Source organism: Lissotriton helveticus, chromosome 6 (assembly GCF_964261635.1).
Source record: "Lissotriton helveticus chromosome 6, aLisHel1.1, whole genome shotgun sequence".
Classification (NCBI taxonomy): domain Eukaryota; kingdom Metazoa; phylum Chordata; class Amphibia; order Caudata; family Salamandridae; genus Lissotriton; species Lissotriton helveticus.
In genome coordinates, this window is record NC_136067.1 from 1,914,183,434 (window position 1) to 1,914,198,624 (window position 15,191).

The following is a 15,191-nucleotide window of genomic DNA, read 5'->3' on the forward strand; positions in this document are numbered from 1 at the left end:
TAATAGATAAGAGTGGTTATTAATATATATAGTGATGTTTATGTGTTATAATATCACAAATATTATTGTTTCCTGTCCAGCACTTTACCTGACTTATGTAGGATTGGAGTTAGAATAATTCTTTATTATGGTTTCTTGTCCAGCACTTTACCTGACTTATGTAGGATTGGAGTTAAAATTGTGATTTATTTTTGCTTACTGTTAAGTATTTTCTATGTGTTATGTTTTATATTTTATATTTTATAAAAAAAGAAATTAATTTTTTTTTATATTTTACAATTATTATGATATATAATTTTGCTATATTTTTTTTAATAGTAAACAAATATGATTCTTTTGTACATTTTTACATATATATCACAAGTGTCAACATTTATTAAGTACAATGGTAATATAGTTTTGGACACTTTTTTTATTCATACTTTTCAGTTGTTGATGCAAACATTTTCATATTTTTTAATACACTTTTTTCAAATATTTGTTTACATTCTACATTGCAATTTTTATCATATATACATTGTTATATTACATTAATTACTATATTAAATTTAAAAATTTTAAATTAAAATTTAATATGTTAATTAATTTACTTGTAATTGTATTTTTCTACAGTATGTACATAAAATTGTGTTCAGTGTTATACATATAAAAAAAAATTAACAATCAAAAACATATTTTTAATATACTATAATTATTTAATATATAATTATATTAAAAATATTATTGTATATTTTACATTAATCAAAAGGTTCTTTACAAACAATAATACATTTATTACAATACATGGAAAAAATAATGCTATTCATCCCTATTTTTGTTTAAATTATGGGGATTTAGTCCTATTTTAGTTTTTATTGTGCTGCCATTTCAATTTTTGAACTTCACTTTTTTGTCTATCTACATCGTTGTTTGGGTCAATTCAGAAAACGGAACCTCGCGGTTGGGAGCTGCTTCGTGTTGGTGAATGTAAGTTTATTTTACATTATTTTTAACTACATTTTAAGACATTATAGAGCTAGTTGTATTGTGTAAGTGTTGGTATGTGTTGTACTTTACAGTTATGTGAAAAATACGTGTTATTTAAGGTCTTTATTGATAACGTGCTTTGTAAGATATTTATTATGAAATTAAGGTTTATGTATTGTGTAAATGAATTAATTTAGGTGTTTTCCTATGTTTTATATGTTATGTTTAGGCTTAGTGGCTTTCGTATTTATTGTGGGTGAGTTTTGTTTGTATTTATTTACAGGTGTTCGTTTTGGTGAGCTGAGGGATTTTATCGCGTAATTTTGGTTAAATACAGCTAAATTTTAACTACATTTCTTGATTTTTCGGGGTTTTGGAGCGTTTTTATCGTTATTATTTTTCTCGTTTTTTATGGTTCCGTTCTCGAGAGGATTGCTACGTGGGACCCTTATAAAACAGTTGTTTTTTTCCATTTTGTGGGGATTTTTTTAAACCATGTGGATTTATTTATGTTCTATTCGTCTTGAAACCATCTTTTTGGAACACATTCTACAACTGCACAACACTTAAGTTATTATTATATTTTAGATTGGGGTGGATTGAGCTATATTGTGCAATTTTGTTTAATGTCGTTTTATTATGTCTTGTAATAATAGATTACATTTATTTTTACATGACATAATGTAACTACATTAAATAAAAAGGTTTGTTTTATTTATTGTTTGAAATGTTTTTATGTGTTGCTTGTTAAAGGATAGATTTTGCTATTAGTTCTAAGTATTCAATACCTTCAATACTTGGGTACATTCTGACTTTTTGCTGTAGGTATTCGTACATATCTAATGTTTGTTTACTTAGTTTAGGGCCGATTTTAGATAGAGATTGCTCTATTCTTAGTTCTTGGTAGCTTTGCTCTTTTTTGATGCTTTGGATTAGTTTATGAAGTGTGGGTTGTGTTCTTCCTATTGTGGCTTGGAAGGCATTATGCCATCCTTCGACCGCGTTGTTGGTTTTGGCTTTCTGTGCCATAGTACTAGCATACACATTCCACCATGGAATTTGGAATTTAGGTTGTCTGCGGTGGCCCGAACGATGTAATCTTCCCACCCAGGTATCTTCAAAATAGTCTAAGAAGGGAGTTAATTTTGTCTCATTGGTGCGGTAGAAAGGGCTGTCAAGTAGTAAATTGTAATAGTTAGCAACTTCTGTTGTTGGTACAAATGCCAATGCTATTAACTTTTTAATCTGATAAGCAAAGTTACTGTTTGTTGAATATTCAATGCTTAAAGTAGATTTTTGTAAGTGCCTCCATATACTTTGGTTGTAGTGATAATAACACCCTTGTATTGATGTGTGAGGATATATTTTAAGTATAGCTTGAATCATGGCTATTTCAAAGTCTATTATTATTCTTTGTGGATAGTAATTATCAGTAAATTCTTTGATAGTTGGTAAAATTTCTACATAGGTAGCATTTGGCAGCAGTGTATAAATTAAAGGGATATTTGTTTCTTGGTACTCACCATGGATGGTGTAAAGTTGATAGAAAGGTTTGGGACATACTTTAAAAGTTCCGTCCATCATCCAGGTTTCACACGATTTTAGTTTTTGCAAATTGCTATTTGTTGCAAAAAGTAAAATTCTTTTATCATGACTGTGGTTATCATACATTAAGAATTTATCTTCATTGTGTGCAATAGTATATTCAGGATAAATTATAATGTCTTGAAAAGTTTTAGGTGCTGGTGGAGTTGGATCAGAAGCTCGTTTTGTTTTTGCAATTAATCTTTTCAAGTTGGGTATTGAAGGTAACTGTCCTGTGACATGTTCTGGCACCTTGCTTAAAACATTTTTCAAAATAGTGGTGCTTGTTTCTTGTGAGCCTGTACTAGCTTCTCTCAATGTCTCTAGTGCTTCTCTTACTTCGACTTCTGTTACATTGGGTGGGTGGTTATGCTCATGTACATTTACAACATTGTTATCAACAGTCTGTGCTCTACCATAGCATGCAGTTGAGTAATATTTACTACATTTCCAATAAGTTTTATTCCCTTTGATTCTTTCTTGGGTGTAGGTGTAACCCATGTAGCTCAGCATAATTTTCCCTTTTTGAGAAGTAATAAAAGTAGCTCCTGTTGCCATGTCTAAGGTAGATCTGTGAAGACATATATATTTTTTTTAGTAAAAGTGATAAACATTTCTTGACATGTGTACGTTAAAAGGAAAAACTGCAAAAACGTACTTCCAATGTTGTTTTCCTGCTAATTATATGTTTTCTGTTCTTATATGTAGATTTTCACTCTTTAATGTTTTGTAGTTGTGGTAAAGAATAATACAAAAAAATGATTTAGTTTTATAGTTGTTTGTTTTTACTTTCTGATCATTAATAGACACAGTGGGTATACTTACTTAATGTAGTAGAAGATGTTGTTAGTTTAGTTGTAGATTGGTAGATGAATTTTCTATAATCTGTAAAAGAAAGTTAAATTGTGTTATTTATTGTATTAGGATCTATTAGTAGGTAATAACATATCAAGTATTTAGCAAGTTTACTTTGTGACTTTTTACATTTATTTTAAAGCTTTCTAAGTACACATGGATAAGGCAGTTCATAATTTCATTTAATTATTATCTTGTGGTAGTTGTTGATAGGATGTTGTAGTTATATTTAAACAAATAAAAGACCATCTTTTTAGTTTAGGGAGTTTAGCTAGTTATCGACAGGTTTGTATGATAAATGAAATGGGACTTCACTTACTTGATTTTTAGTATGCTGTGTTGTAGTCGTTGTAGTAGGTGTGTATTCTCTTGTTTTCAGCAAAGTAACCGTTTTCATCCAAGTTTGGCCAAAAAATGGTAAATTACGTTAAGTCTGTAATTGTCTTTATAGTAGTGAGTTAATTAATTGTTATATTTGATGGGTTCAATTACATATATTTTAAATTCATTGGCTGAGAACATTAGTTTGAATTTGAAAGCCGTTAATTTGTAAAGAGTTTGTAGCATCAATAATTGTTTTCGATTTTAATTACAAAATGTATTATATGTGTTTTATTTTAAATGTAAATATGTATTACAATGTTAAAATTAGTGAAATGTTATTTAAAGTAATCCGATAAGAGTGTATGATAGTGTTTGGTAATGTTTATATTGGTTTACCACCTTTACAACTTAACTTTTACAACGCTAAAACCATTACAACGTATGTATTTACAACGCATGTTTTTACAGCGTAGGTACCTTTACAACGCATACCATTACAACGTAAGTATTTGTAAGTATATAATTATATTTAAAATGTAAAATGTTTTTTTTTTTAAGGGGTATATTTAGGGTTCAGGGTCAGTTTAGCGTTTTTGGGTGAAGGGGTATTTTTAGGGTTCAGGGTTAGTTTTTATTTTTTGGGTAAAGGGGTATTTTTGGTGTTCAGGGTCAGTTTTTAGTTTTTGGGTAAAGGGGTATTTTTAGTATTCAGGGTCAGTTTTCAGTTTTTGGGTAAAGGGGTATTTTTAGGGTTCAGGGTCAGTTTTCAGTTTTTGGGTAAAGGGGTATTTTTAGGGTTCAGGGTCAGTTTTCAGTTTTTGGGTAAAGGGGTATTTTTAGGCTTCAGGGTCAGTTTTCAGTTTTTGGGTAAAGGGGTATTTTTAGGGTTCAGGGTCAGTTTTCAGTTTTTGGGTAAAGGGCTATTTTTAGGCTTCAGGGTCAGTTTTCGGGTAAAGGGGTATTTTTAGGGTTCAGGGTCAGTTGTCAGTTTTTGGGTAAAGGGCTATTTTTAGGCTTCAGGGTCAGTTTTATGTTTTTGGGTAAAGGGGTATTTTTAGTGTTCAGGGTCAGTTTTCAGTTTTTGGGTAAAGGGGTATTTTTAGGGTTCAGGGTCAGTTTTCAGTTTTTGGGTAAAGGGCTATTTTTAGGGTTCAGGGTCAGTTTTTAGTTTTTGGGTAAAGGGGTATTTTTAGTGTTCAGGGTCAGTTTTCAGTTTTTGGGTAAAGGGGTATTTTTAGGGTTCAGGGTCAGTTTTCAGTTTTTGGGTAAAGGGGTATTTTTAGGGTTCAGGGTCAGTTTTTAGTTTTTGGGTAAAGGGGTATTTTTAGTGTTCAGGGTCAGTTTTCAGTTTTTGGGTAAAGGGGTATTTTTAGGGTTCAGGGTCAGTTTTCAGTTTTTGGGTAAAGGGGTATTTTTAGGGTTCAGGGTCAGTTTTCAGTTTTTGGGTAAAGGGGTATTTTTAGGGTTCAGGGTCAGTTTTCAGTTTTTGGGTAAAGGGGTATTTTTAGGGTTCAGGGTCAGTTTTGAGTTTTTGGGGTACAGGGGTACAGGATAGAAAAAAATAAAATTATATATAAATTAAAAAAAATTAAATGAAATGATTTTATATTAAATTAATTTACAATTTATTTTTTTCAATTAATTTATATTAACAAAATTAATATATACTTACCAATACTTACGTTGTAATGGTATACGATGTAAAGGTACCTGCATTGTAAAAACATGCGTTGTAAATTCATGCGTTGTATTAGTATTTGTGTTGTAAAAATTTCGTTGCAAAGGTATGCGTTGTAAAAGTATGCGTTGTAACGTCATACATCCTTTATATTACTAATGTATCTTTTTATTATTATATATAAATAAAACATACATAGTGTATATACATATATGTTAGAAAAGCTTATTTTGATTTTTAATTATTATGAAAAAGTGAATAATAGAAAGGTAATGTGTATATAAGGTTATAAAGAAAATGACGATATTTTTTGTATATTAATATAAGTAGAAAGGTAGTCGATATTTGTGTAGTCGATATTAGTGTAGAAGGTAATGTTATTTTAAAGATGGTCGATAATGTAGTAGTCGATATTTATGTAGTCGATATAATTGTTAACGATATTAGAGTAGTCGATAAAAAAATATCGATATTTGTGTAATTTCTTGTTTAAGTATATGGTGACGATATTTTTGTAGACGATGTATTTGTGGCGATATTTTTGTAGGTCGATGTTTTAGTAATCGATATTTCATCATGGAACCGAGTATATAGCAGTAGCAAAAAGAGGACAGGGTAGAGAAAGGGGAGCAGAAAAAAGTACGCCAGGGGGAGGAAAAGGAGAAAAAATGACAGACAGTATATATCCAAAAGGACGACTGTAAAAAACATACCTGAAGGGGAGATACAAGAGGGAAGTGGGGTAGTGGTGACACGTAACAAGATGAACCGTACGAAGAGCAGGAATCCAACCACACCAGGACTTCAGGACAACAATGAGGGAGCCACATGAAGTAGAGGGTAAACGGCGTGACTCTATGTAAGGGAATAAAAAAGAATACTGTCAACAAAGACGTAATGGGAGGAATATACTATGGGTATAAACAAATCCCTATCTAGAACAGCACTACGAAAATGTAAAAAATATACTTATTTAACAAACAAAAACAAGAACATTCCAATAAAAGACATCAAAAGAACTGACAAGTATTAGTGGCAAATTATTCAACCAGTAGGGGAAGTGGAGGTATCCATGCCACCATTAGATTGAATATGAATAAAGTTTTTGAGTTCTCCAGGATCCTGAAAAGTCCATGTTAGATTTTGATGAGTAACCTTGAAGATGCATGGATGAAACAAACCATATCGAGCTCCAAGGAAACGCAAAGGAGGACGTAGAGATAGAAATTCCTTTCTTCGTGATGCGGTAGCATTGGAAACATCTTGCGAGAAGAAGACTCTTTGGCCAAGCCAGGATACTTGCCGTTTAGTTCTAGCTGCTGAGAGTACTGATAGCAAAACTGTAAATTTCAAAAAGAGAAGAATAACTCCACGGGTTTTGCCAAAGTGGTTGAACGAGGGGCAAGTCTATGAGCTCTTTGAATGCTGAGAGAGGTGGTAGATGGCATATCCAAAAGATTCGAAAGAAAGGATGTAAAGAAAGTTACAGGGCCATCCACTTCCAGGGATTCCGGAAGGCCATAAATACGGAGGTTATTTCTTATATTTCTATTTTCTAAGTCCTTGGTATGTTGTTGCAGGGAGAGGACAGACTTTTCTAGAGAGGATATGCGCTGTGAATTGGTTTGTACCTCCAAAACCTGCTGCTCCACAGAAGTTATCCGGGTATCCACAGTCGACCATTTTTCTTTCCAAAAGCTGCATGTCTTTGTTAGTTTCCTCTATAAATGGACACAATGCCCATATTCCTTCCAAAATGAGTTCCATGGAAATAGGAGAGGCAGGTTTGTCAGGAGAAGGAGGATCATGCTTCAGGCGTTTAGATGAAATATTAGGAGAAGATTTGCTAGAAGTAGCTTGGGAAGCTGAAGAACGGTTAGGGGCATGCCAGCCATTGATAATGCAATAGTAGGAGGATGAAGAGTTGAGGAGGAGGATGCCTGGACCAATGCACAAGGTGTAAAAACTAATTTTGGCTTACGCAATCGAACCATAGAAAACATAGTAGCTCAAATGTTTTGATATGCAGCAGATTAGTCTATGAGTTACTCAGAAATTGTAGAGGAATGAAGCTGGATGGTAAACTGTAAATAGAACATAAGAATCTGCCAAAACAGGAGCATTAAAAGTCAAATAATTGCCATGTTATAGAAGTGCAGACATGGGGAGCTAATTTAAAAATTCAATATGCGCAGGAGAACTTCAGAAGCACAGCACCTCCCAACTGACGCAGTCCTGATAAGACAGTAGCAGGTGATGATGTAAAGCGGTAAGAAAACATCATAAAAAACCATGGCATGTGTTCAACTAAGGTAGCATTGTAAAGTAATACAGGCATGCCCCCTCTGCAGGCAGCATTGAAGAAGGAGGGTGTCTCTGTTGAAAAACGCCGCAATTCTTACTTCAGGAATGCCAAGAATGACGACTTATGGCAGAAGGACGAAGCACATCCCAACTGACGCAGTCATCAACTAAGGCAGCATTGCAAAAATAATACAAGCATTTTCCCCTCTGAAGGCAGCATTGAAGAAGGAGGGTATCACTGTTGAAAAACGCCGCAGTTCTTACTTCAGGAATGCCAAGAATGATGACTTATGGCAGAAGGACGAAGCACATCCCAACTGACGCAGTCCTCAACTAAGGCAGCATTGCAAAGTGATACAGGCAATTTCTCTCTGAAGGAAGCATTGAAGAAGGAGGAAGACTCTGCTGAGAAACGCTGCAATTCGTACTTCAGGAATGCTAAGAATACCGAATTATGGCAGAATGACAAAGCATCATCCACGGCAGAATGTAAATGCGAGCGTCTAAAATGGCGGCGGCGGCATTCGTTCGGAAGAAAACGAACCACCGCGAAGTAGACGTTCAGTACGTGAAAAAGGGCTCACCAGTGACCAGACATATTCCAACGAATATTGCAGGAGTCGGAAAGGAAGAAGAGCGCGGGAGACTGCATTTAAAAATGAAGAATCGTCCCGGTATGGGAGAGGAAATGCTCTAGTAGGCCATCTCACACGGCACCGTAGCCACGCCCCAAGCACTCATGTGCTTTAATCTGACTTGTGTTTGCCTGTGCAAACACTCTATCAAGATAGATGTAAAAACATGATCGAAGGTGATGTGTTCCGCAGTTAGACTGGAGAAAGGGGTGCATTGTCTAAAGGTGTGTATGACCATTTAATTTCCTCAGTGGTGGATCAGTCAGTGGGTGCAAGAGGAGATCCAATGTGTCAATAGTTGAAGTATCTGCCAACAGGTGTTTTGTATATGGTATGTGTGTGTAGGGAGAGAACTGGTTCCTGGCTTCCATGTGGGCAAGAGTATCTTTTTCATGCGAGAGAATGAGCTCTTTATATGGCACCCTCAGCTGTGATGAGCTGCTGAAAGCTTCCAGCTTTTGCTTCTCTCCAGCCTTGAAGATGTTCAACTGTTGGCCTTCCTGTTTTTTTCTGGATGCCAATATGGGACATTCCTTGGCTTTATCCCTCTTGTCCAGGCATCCCTTTTGAATAACTGGTTCTGTAAGGAGCAGAGTTCTTCGTCACAAGACACTTTTGAGCAAGAGCTCCTTTTGGGATCTTTGTACTAGGCAGTGCTTTTACCTGGATAAGGAGACATTGCATTCCTGATTTCTCACCAGGATCCAGTGAGATTGTTGTCCCCCTTTAGTGTGTGGATGAAGGATAAGATAGAAATTGCACAACCTTTTATTGTTGCCTGTCTCATCCTCACAAGCAGTCGCTTAAAGTATACTAACAGTTGTAAAGATCGCGTCTGACCTGATTTCAAAGTATTGCTTTCCTTTTTCTGCAACTTGTTTTTGACCCTTTCTGTACTTTAACCGCAGTTCTCCATTTTCTTCTGTCCATATGGACCAATTGTTGCCCAACTCTACACTTGTAAAGCGAGTGTGGCCTGTTATTAGGTTTTTCAAGGGATCTCTAATTTTAATAAACGTGTACATAGTGATGGGTTTGTGTGCAAGTGATCCCCAACACAATGCCAAGCACAGTGTCACTTTCCTTTTCACTCACTGCCCCTTGCTTCCTTTTTGTTCTGCACTTTTAGCGTGTGGGACAAACTGGTACCTTCATACCTACTGTCTGATATATCATTGGATTAATATTATATATCTTTTTGAAGATTTACCTGGCTGGAGAACTGGTAACTGAGTTTAAAAGTCGGTGTCTTTTTTATCAAACTGTTGAAAATCTGAACTGTTCGTAAATAATGACATATGTAAGGTTGTACGCAGTGTATAACAGCGGTGTGAGTTATGGTTAGCCTATCTAATCATAAATGGTAACATTCTGTGCATTTTTTGATTTTGTTATGTAACCATTATTGTGCCTTAACTGTGTTATCTTTCACTGAATTTCTGATTTTTTTTTAGCCTACTTTAAGGTCAATGTCTGGTAGATCCGTGTGCACTGAAGGTCACAGGTTATATAATCCGAGTGAGATAGTTTACCATTTTAAAATGTGCTAGACATGTGCTAATGAATTACCCTTTTATAACAGCATCATCAATTGTATTTTAATTTCCAGGAAGCTATTGCAGCAGAATCTTTTCATAAACCCATCCGGAGAATAGAACATGGCGACATCGAACAAGGCTTTAAAGATGCTGATCATATCCTCGAAGGTGAGATTTGTCTTGTTATCATTTTCCAGTGCACTGTTCTTATGTATGTATAGGCTTAGTTAACTTGGCATTTCTAAGCCATACACAGTTAATTCAGATTCAGTATTTGTGAAGGGGAGAAATAACAAAGTGGCAGGTGAAATGCTTGAATTAATCGTATCCACTAGTAATTACGTCAGGCCGCATTCCAGTCAATCATTTTTTGTTTGGAACAAGAGGCCAGCCGTATACACCATACTTGCGTCACATGCAGCGGTAGAAGTGGGAGGGATCAGAAGGGCACGGCGTGCCCCTACTTAAAAAAAATATTTGAGTCCATTCCCCGACTTCTGTTTTTCAAAAAAGCATCCCGGGACGGCAAGAATAGTTCTACTTTAAAACGATAGCTTTTTCGTTTAGCTTCCTGGGGCGGCTTGCACTTCTCTTGAACTCCAGAGGCTGCAGCAGCCCCTACCTCAGCTTGCACAGGCTGTGGGCTGGCCAATTGTCATTCCGATTAAGGATGATTACCCCCTTTCGAATGACAATGCGCCCCCATCTGCCTTTAGCATGTCATGTGCCAGTGAGATCGAAGTTAGTGATTGCAGAGGAGGTTTCCCCAAACAGAGTGCTGTGCCGGGGAACCTGCCCCCTTGTGTAATTTGTCAATGTTGTACACAGAGTGAACAGGGCAGGAGCAGTGGTGGGAGAGAAGAGACGACAGGAAAGGAGAGGTGATGAGTCAGGAGAGGTGACCAGGCAGGAGAAGTAACGGGCTGGAGAGGTGACTGGGCAGAAACAGTGATTAGGCATGAGCAGGAGCAGTGACCGGGCAGGAGCGGTGAACGGAAAGGAGCGGTGAACAAAAAAACAATGGATTTAGGGCCAGATCTCTGTACTGGGGTGAATGTATGACATTGTTTTGCATTCTGTCCATCAGTTGTTCTTTTTGCTTTTGTCACCCCGAGTTGGACGGGTATGCCCAGACGTGGGTCCCGTGCTCTCCTTGCCACTGGAATCAAGCTATCTTGGCTGATGAGATCTGAAAGCCCGAAACCGGTCCTTGGATGCTTGTTTCCAGTCCAGGGAGGACCTCGCCTGGCAGTTCGGGCTGGACTGTTCCCATTGGGCGGAGGATCAAGACTGATTTGCATATGGCTGGGTCCAAACTGGAATGGCATAGTGAGCAACAAAACGATGGATTTAGGCCCAGATCTCTGTACTGGGGTAAATGTATGACATTGTTCTGCGTTGTGCCATCAGTTGTTCTTTTTGCTTTTGTCACCCCGAGTGGGACGGGTATGCCAGACGTGGGTCCCGTGCTCTCCATGCCACTGGAATCAAGCTATCCTGACGGATGAGGGCTGAAAGCCCAAAACCGGTCTTAGGATTCTTGTTTCCAATCCAGGGAGGACCTGGCCTGGCAGTTCGGGATGGAATGCTCCCATTGGGCGCAGGATCAAGACTGATTTGCATATGGCTAGGTCCAAACTGGAATGACATGGTGAGCAAAAAAACAATGGATTTAGGCCCTGATCTCTGTACTGGGGTGAATGTATGACATTGTTCTACATTCTGTCCACCTGTTATTCTTTTTGCTACATTATGTTTGTGCAGCTAGTTGGCTGAAATGAATATGAAGGAGCCTTTGTTGGTTTCCGTGAGTCTAGATTCTCTTGAAGAGTCCCTTTCTACTCTGAGACCTGCTTAACACATGTGTACAGAAGGAGTACTGTATTCATGTCCTCAATGTTTAGACAAAAAATACTCATGGATTTCTGAACAATGAGAGTAAAAGCATTAAGGTAACATGTTGTTCCTGCTTATATTTTGCACGCTTTACATAAACCTGTATTCCCTATGAGTGTTTGCTTTTTTCTGAATTAAACCTCAAATAAACATGTTTATCCATTGTTTAAATCCAATAACATTATAAGCTGTAACTGGTCAGTGAAATGCTAAACGTACTAAAAATTGGTATGTTTTGCTATTTCTAGCCACACCCCTGACTCCGCTCACTGATCCAATCTTCGGTTATTTCCGCCCCCTGATTCTTCACCCACAGTTCCTCTACTTTTTTTTCCCCACTTCGACCACAGGTCACATGCAACACTCTTACCTTTTCAAGGCCCAGTCGTTAAAGCCTTCAAGGAGGGTCTTACGAGTGTATTGCATTACAAAAAGTGTTTTGACTCAGACTTCTTTACATAAAAAAAAAAAGTTGCAAGCGTCCAGCCCCAACCAACACTAGATGGCAGGAATATGAAGAGCAGATGAATCTACTCCTCTGCATGCTACAAACAGATGGTTAAGGGTAGACGTATATATATATATATATATATATATATATATATATATATATATATATATATATATGTGTGTGTGTGTGTGTATGTATATATATTTGTATATATACATATATATATGTGTGTGTGTGTGTATGTATATATATTTGTATATATATGTATGTGCACTTATATATATTTATGCATGTGTACATATGTATATATTTTTTTTCCGCAAGCGGGTTGGGGCTCGTGAAGAGCTGGCGCCCCCGCTTTATCAATGCACCAACAAGCTTACACTCATCAAGTAAGCACGAGTCACTCCGGTCCAAAAAGCTGAAATTCAAACTTTATTCGGGCAAACATATATAAACAGGGATGTTATAGTTAGGTCAAAATGCTAGTTAAAACATACTGTTTTAAACTAATAAATCCACTGAAATTCACCAGTTCATTATCTCAACTAACTATAACTCATGTCCTACAGCAACAATAATTTGCGCCCCCACCATGCACAATTTTGTTATCAATTATGTAATTTCAGTTTTTGCATTGATGTTATCAATGGTGCCAGAGAACATGTTATGAGTGATGTAATATGTGAGGTTATTAGCAGTGCATGGCAAGGGCTCGCCCTATTTGGTTTTGTCAAAAAGTAACCAACAATCAGAATCCAATTTGTGTTTTATAAATGTTCACATGGCAAGGAAAACGCCCCTGCAATGCATCATAAGGTGCTTCGGGCTTGGGGCACTGAATAATAAATGATTCGCCCCTGCTTTATAATAGATTCGGGCCACGAAGGAGCCCCAAAGCCTTTGCTGGTTCCTCAGTCCGAACCTACACTAGATGCCAGGCAGGAGCCAGACATTATTTTACAGTGGGTGCCACAGTGCCCACCTGGGGTACCTACACTTTTTTCTATATGTTTGTGGCAATAGGGGGTGCCCCATGGCCCAATCAGCCCCTGCCAGCTCCCCAGCCAGCACCCATGCTAGGTGCCGGCAGGAGGTGGCCATTATTTGACAGCAGATGTCCCAGTACACACGCAAGGCACCCATAACCTGGCCATCGTTGGGGGCTGCAGGGGGATCCAAGACCCCCGCAGACCGGCCAGCTATTCAGCCACACTCACCCTGGGCGCAGTGAGAGCCGGTTCAGACACTCTTTTTCCCCGGCAGGAACAAAGCTGTTTTCCCAGCCCTGGATTGAACACACAGGGAATTAAATTTGTATTCCCTGCCCACACTCTCTTTGGTAGGGAACAGCAGTGTCCAGGGAGATGGGATACATGTGACACTGCTGCTATCAGGCCCTGGTGGTTGGGGACCTCTGGGCAATAGTATGGCTCATGGTCCCCCCCACTAATTAAAAATACCATAGGCTAGTGGAGGCTGGTGAAATTTCTGTTTGGTGGAGCGTTAAAGTTGGGGAAGAGAGAAACTTTGCGATTGAGCAAAGCAAATTAGTTCAACCGTCATAAGTGGGAGTTGGCAGGTTCCCCCAAAGAAATGTGTTTAAAAGGTGGTAGGCAAATGGGGCATTTTAAAGCAAATATCAAATAGCATGAAGGTTAATATCATGAACAGCTATTTTTGCATGGAATTTGTGGCGCTTCACTTTGGCACTTTGTGTGATCCTGTACCTCAATACACTCATCTATACATTTTAGTAGAACCTAGAAAATGTGAATAATTGCATTTGCTCATATTGCCCGATACTCAATGCCCTCTTCTCAGTAATGGCAGTTTAAAATATCACAACATTTTATTATCTTGGCTCCTGCACCGGTTCACTGGGCGTGTTAATTCCACGAACCCAGACATAATTGCTGTGATAAAAAAGCCTTAAAGTAACAGCAAATATTTGTACAAACGCAATGCATTCGCCCTAGAGTTACAAAACTTTAAACTCAGATGCGGTAATGCAAGGGTGGTCGCTATGAATTTGATAACCGTAAGAAAAACCACATTAAATTCATAGATAACTGGAATCTACATTATTCTAGATGGTTTTGATAATGCCCAGCCCATGCACTTCCACCCCTTTTCAGAAGTACCCAGTTCATTCTACTAACAGAACAGCATGCGCACTACGCAGTTAACAACAACATGTTCACCATAACTTTCCCTAATTTTCATAAAAATAGGTATACATACATTATGATAAGAACTAGCTGTGCCAGTTTACTGCATGCTCTCACTAAGCTTTTCAGGGTAATTCTCACAATCAAAAACCATCCATTCACCTGGCCCTGGAAGCATGCACTCGCAGCCGGAGAGGACACGAAAAAACGAATGCTTCCTTCAACCTCACTGACATTGTGGGCGAGAATAAGGGCATGTGGATATACTAGCAGTCACGGTTTGCAATATGCATAGGGGGTCACGCAGGGGGGGTAGCATGGGGGTGGGGGCCAGGGGAATTTAAAATTAAAACATTTTAAAAAGAAACCTTACTTGTCCGCGCCCCCTCTGCTCCTGGGCCAGGGTCCCGCGTTGGCGCACTGGCGCTTCAACTTCTTGAACAGGAACAGCCACATCACTGGCTGATAACCCCTCTCAGCCAATAAAGACGCTGCTCCAGCAGCACCAGGATTGGCTTGGCAGGGATACTCGCCGCCCGCCCGCCAATTAGACCGAGGGTTGCAGCGTTGATCAACCCTCGCTCTCCTAATGCGTAGCCGCCAGCCGGAGGGCGCATGTATGGGCTTTTCGGAAAAATTCTCCATCCTAAACCCAACATGCGCACTTGTGCTGCTGCCTGTTGTGCACTCCGTGCCACCCCCTGGACTGACGACATCATGACAATGCATGTCAGTCAGCACGACGCTGGATCGCTCACCCTCTTCAGACTCTGAAGTGGGTGGGCGGTC

General features: G+C 38.2%; 1 protein-coding gene across 1 annotated transcript in view; it reads left to right on the forward strand.

Annotated features, from left to right (window-relative positions):
* Window positions 1-15,191, forward strand: part of LOC144762933 (xanthine dehydrogenase/oxidase-like) — a 1,098,251-nt gene that overhangs the window by 412,723 nt on the left and 670,337 nt on the right. Inside the window, exon 19 of the mRNA XM_078648234.1 lies at window positions 9,956-10,052. Coding sequence (XP_078504360.1) covers window positions 9,956-10,052 — 97 coding nt within the window. The remainder of the gene's footprint in view (window positions 1-9,955; window positions 10,053-15,191) is intronic.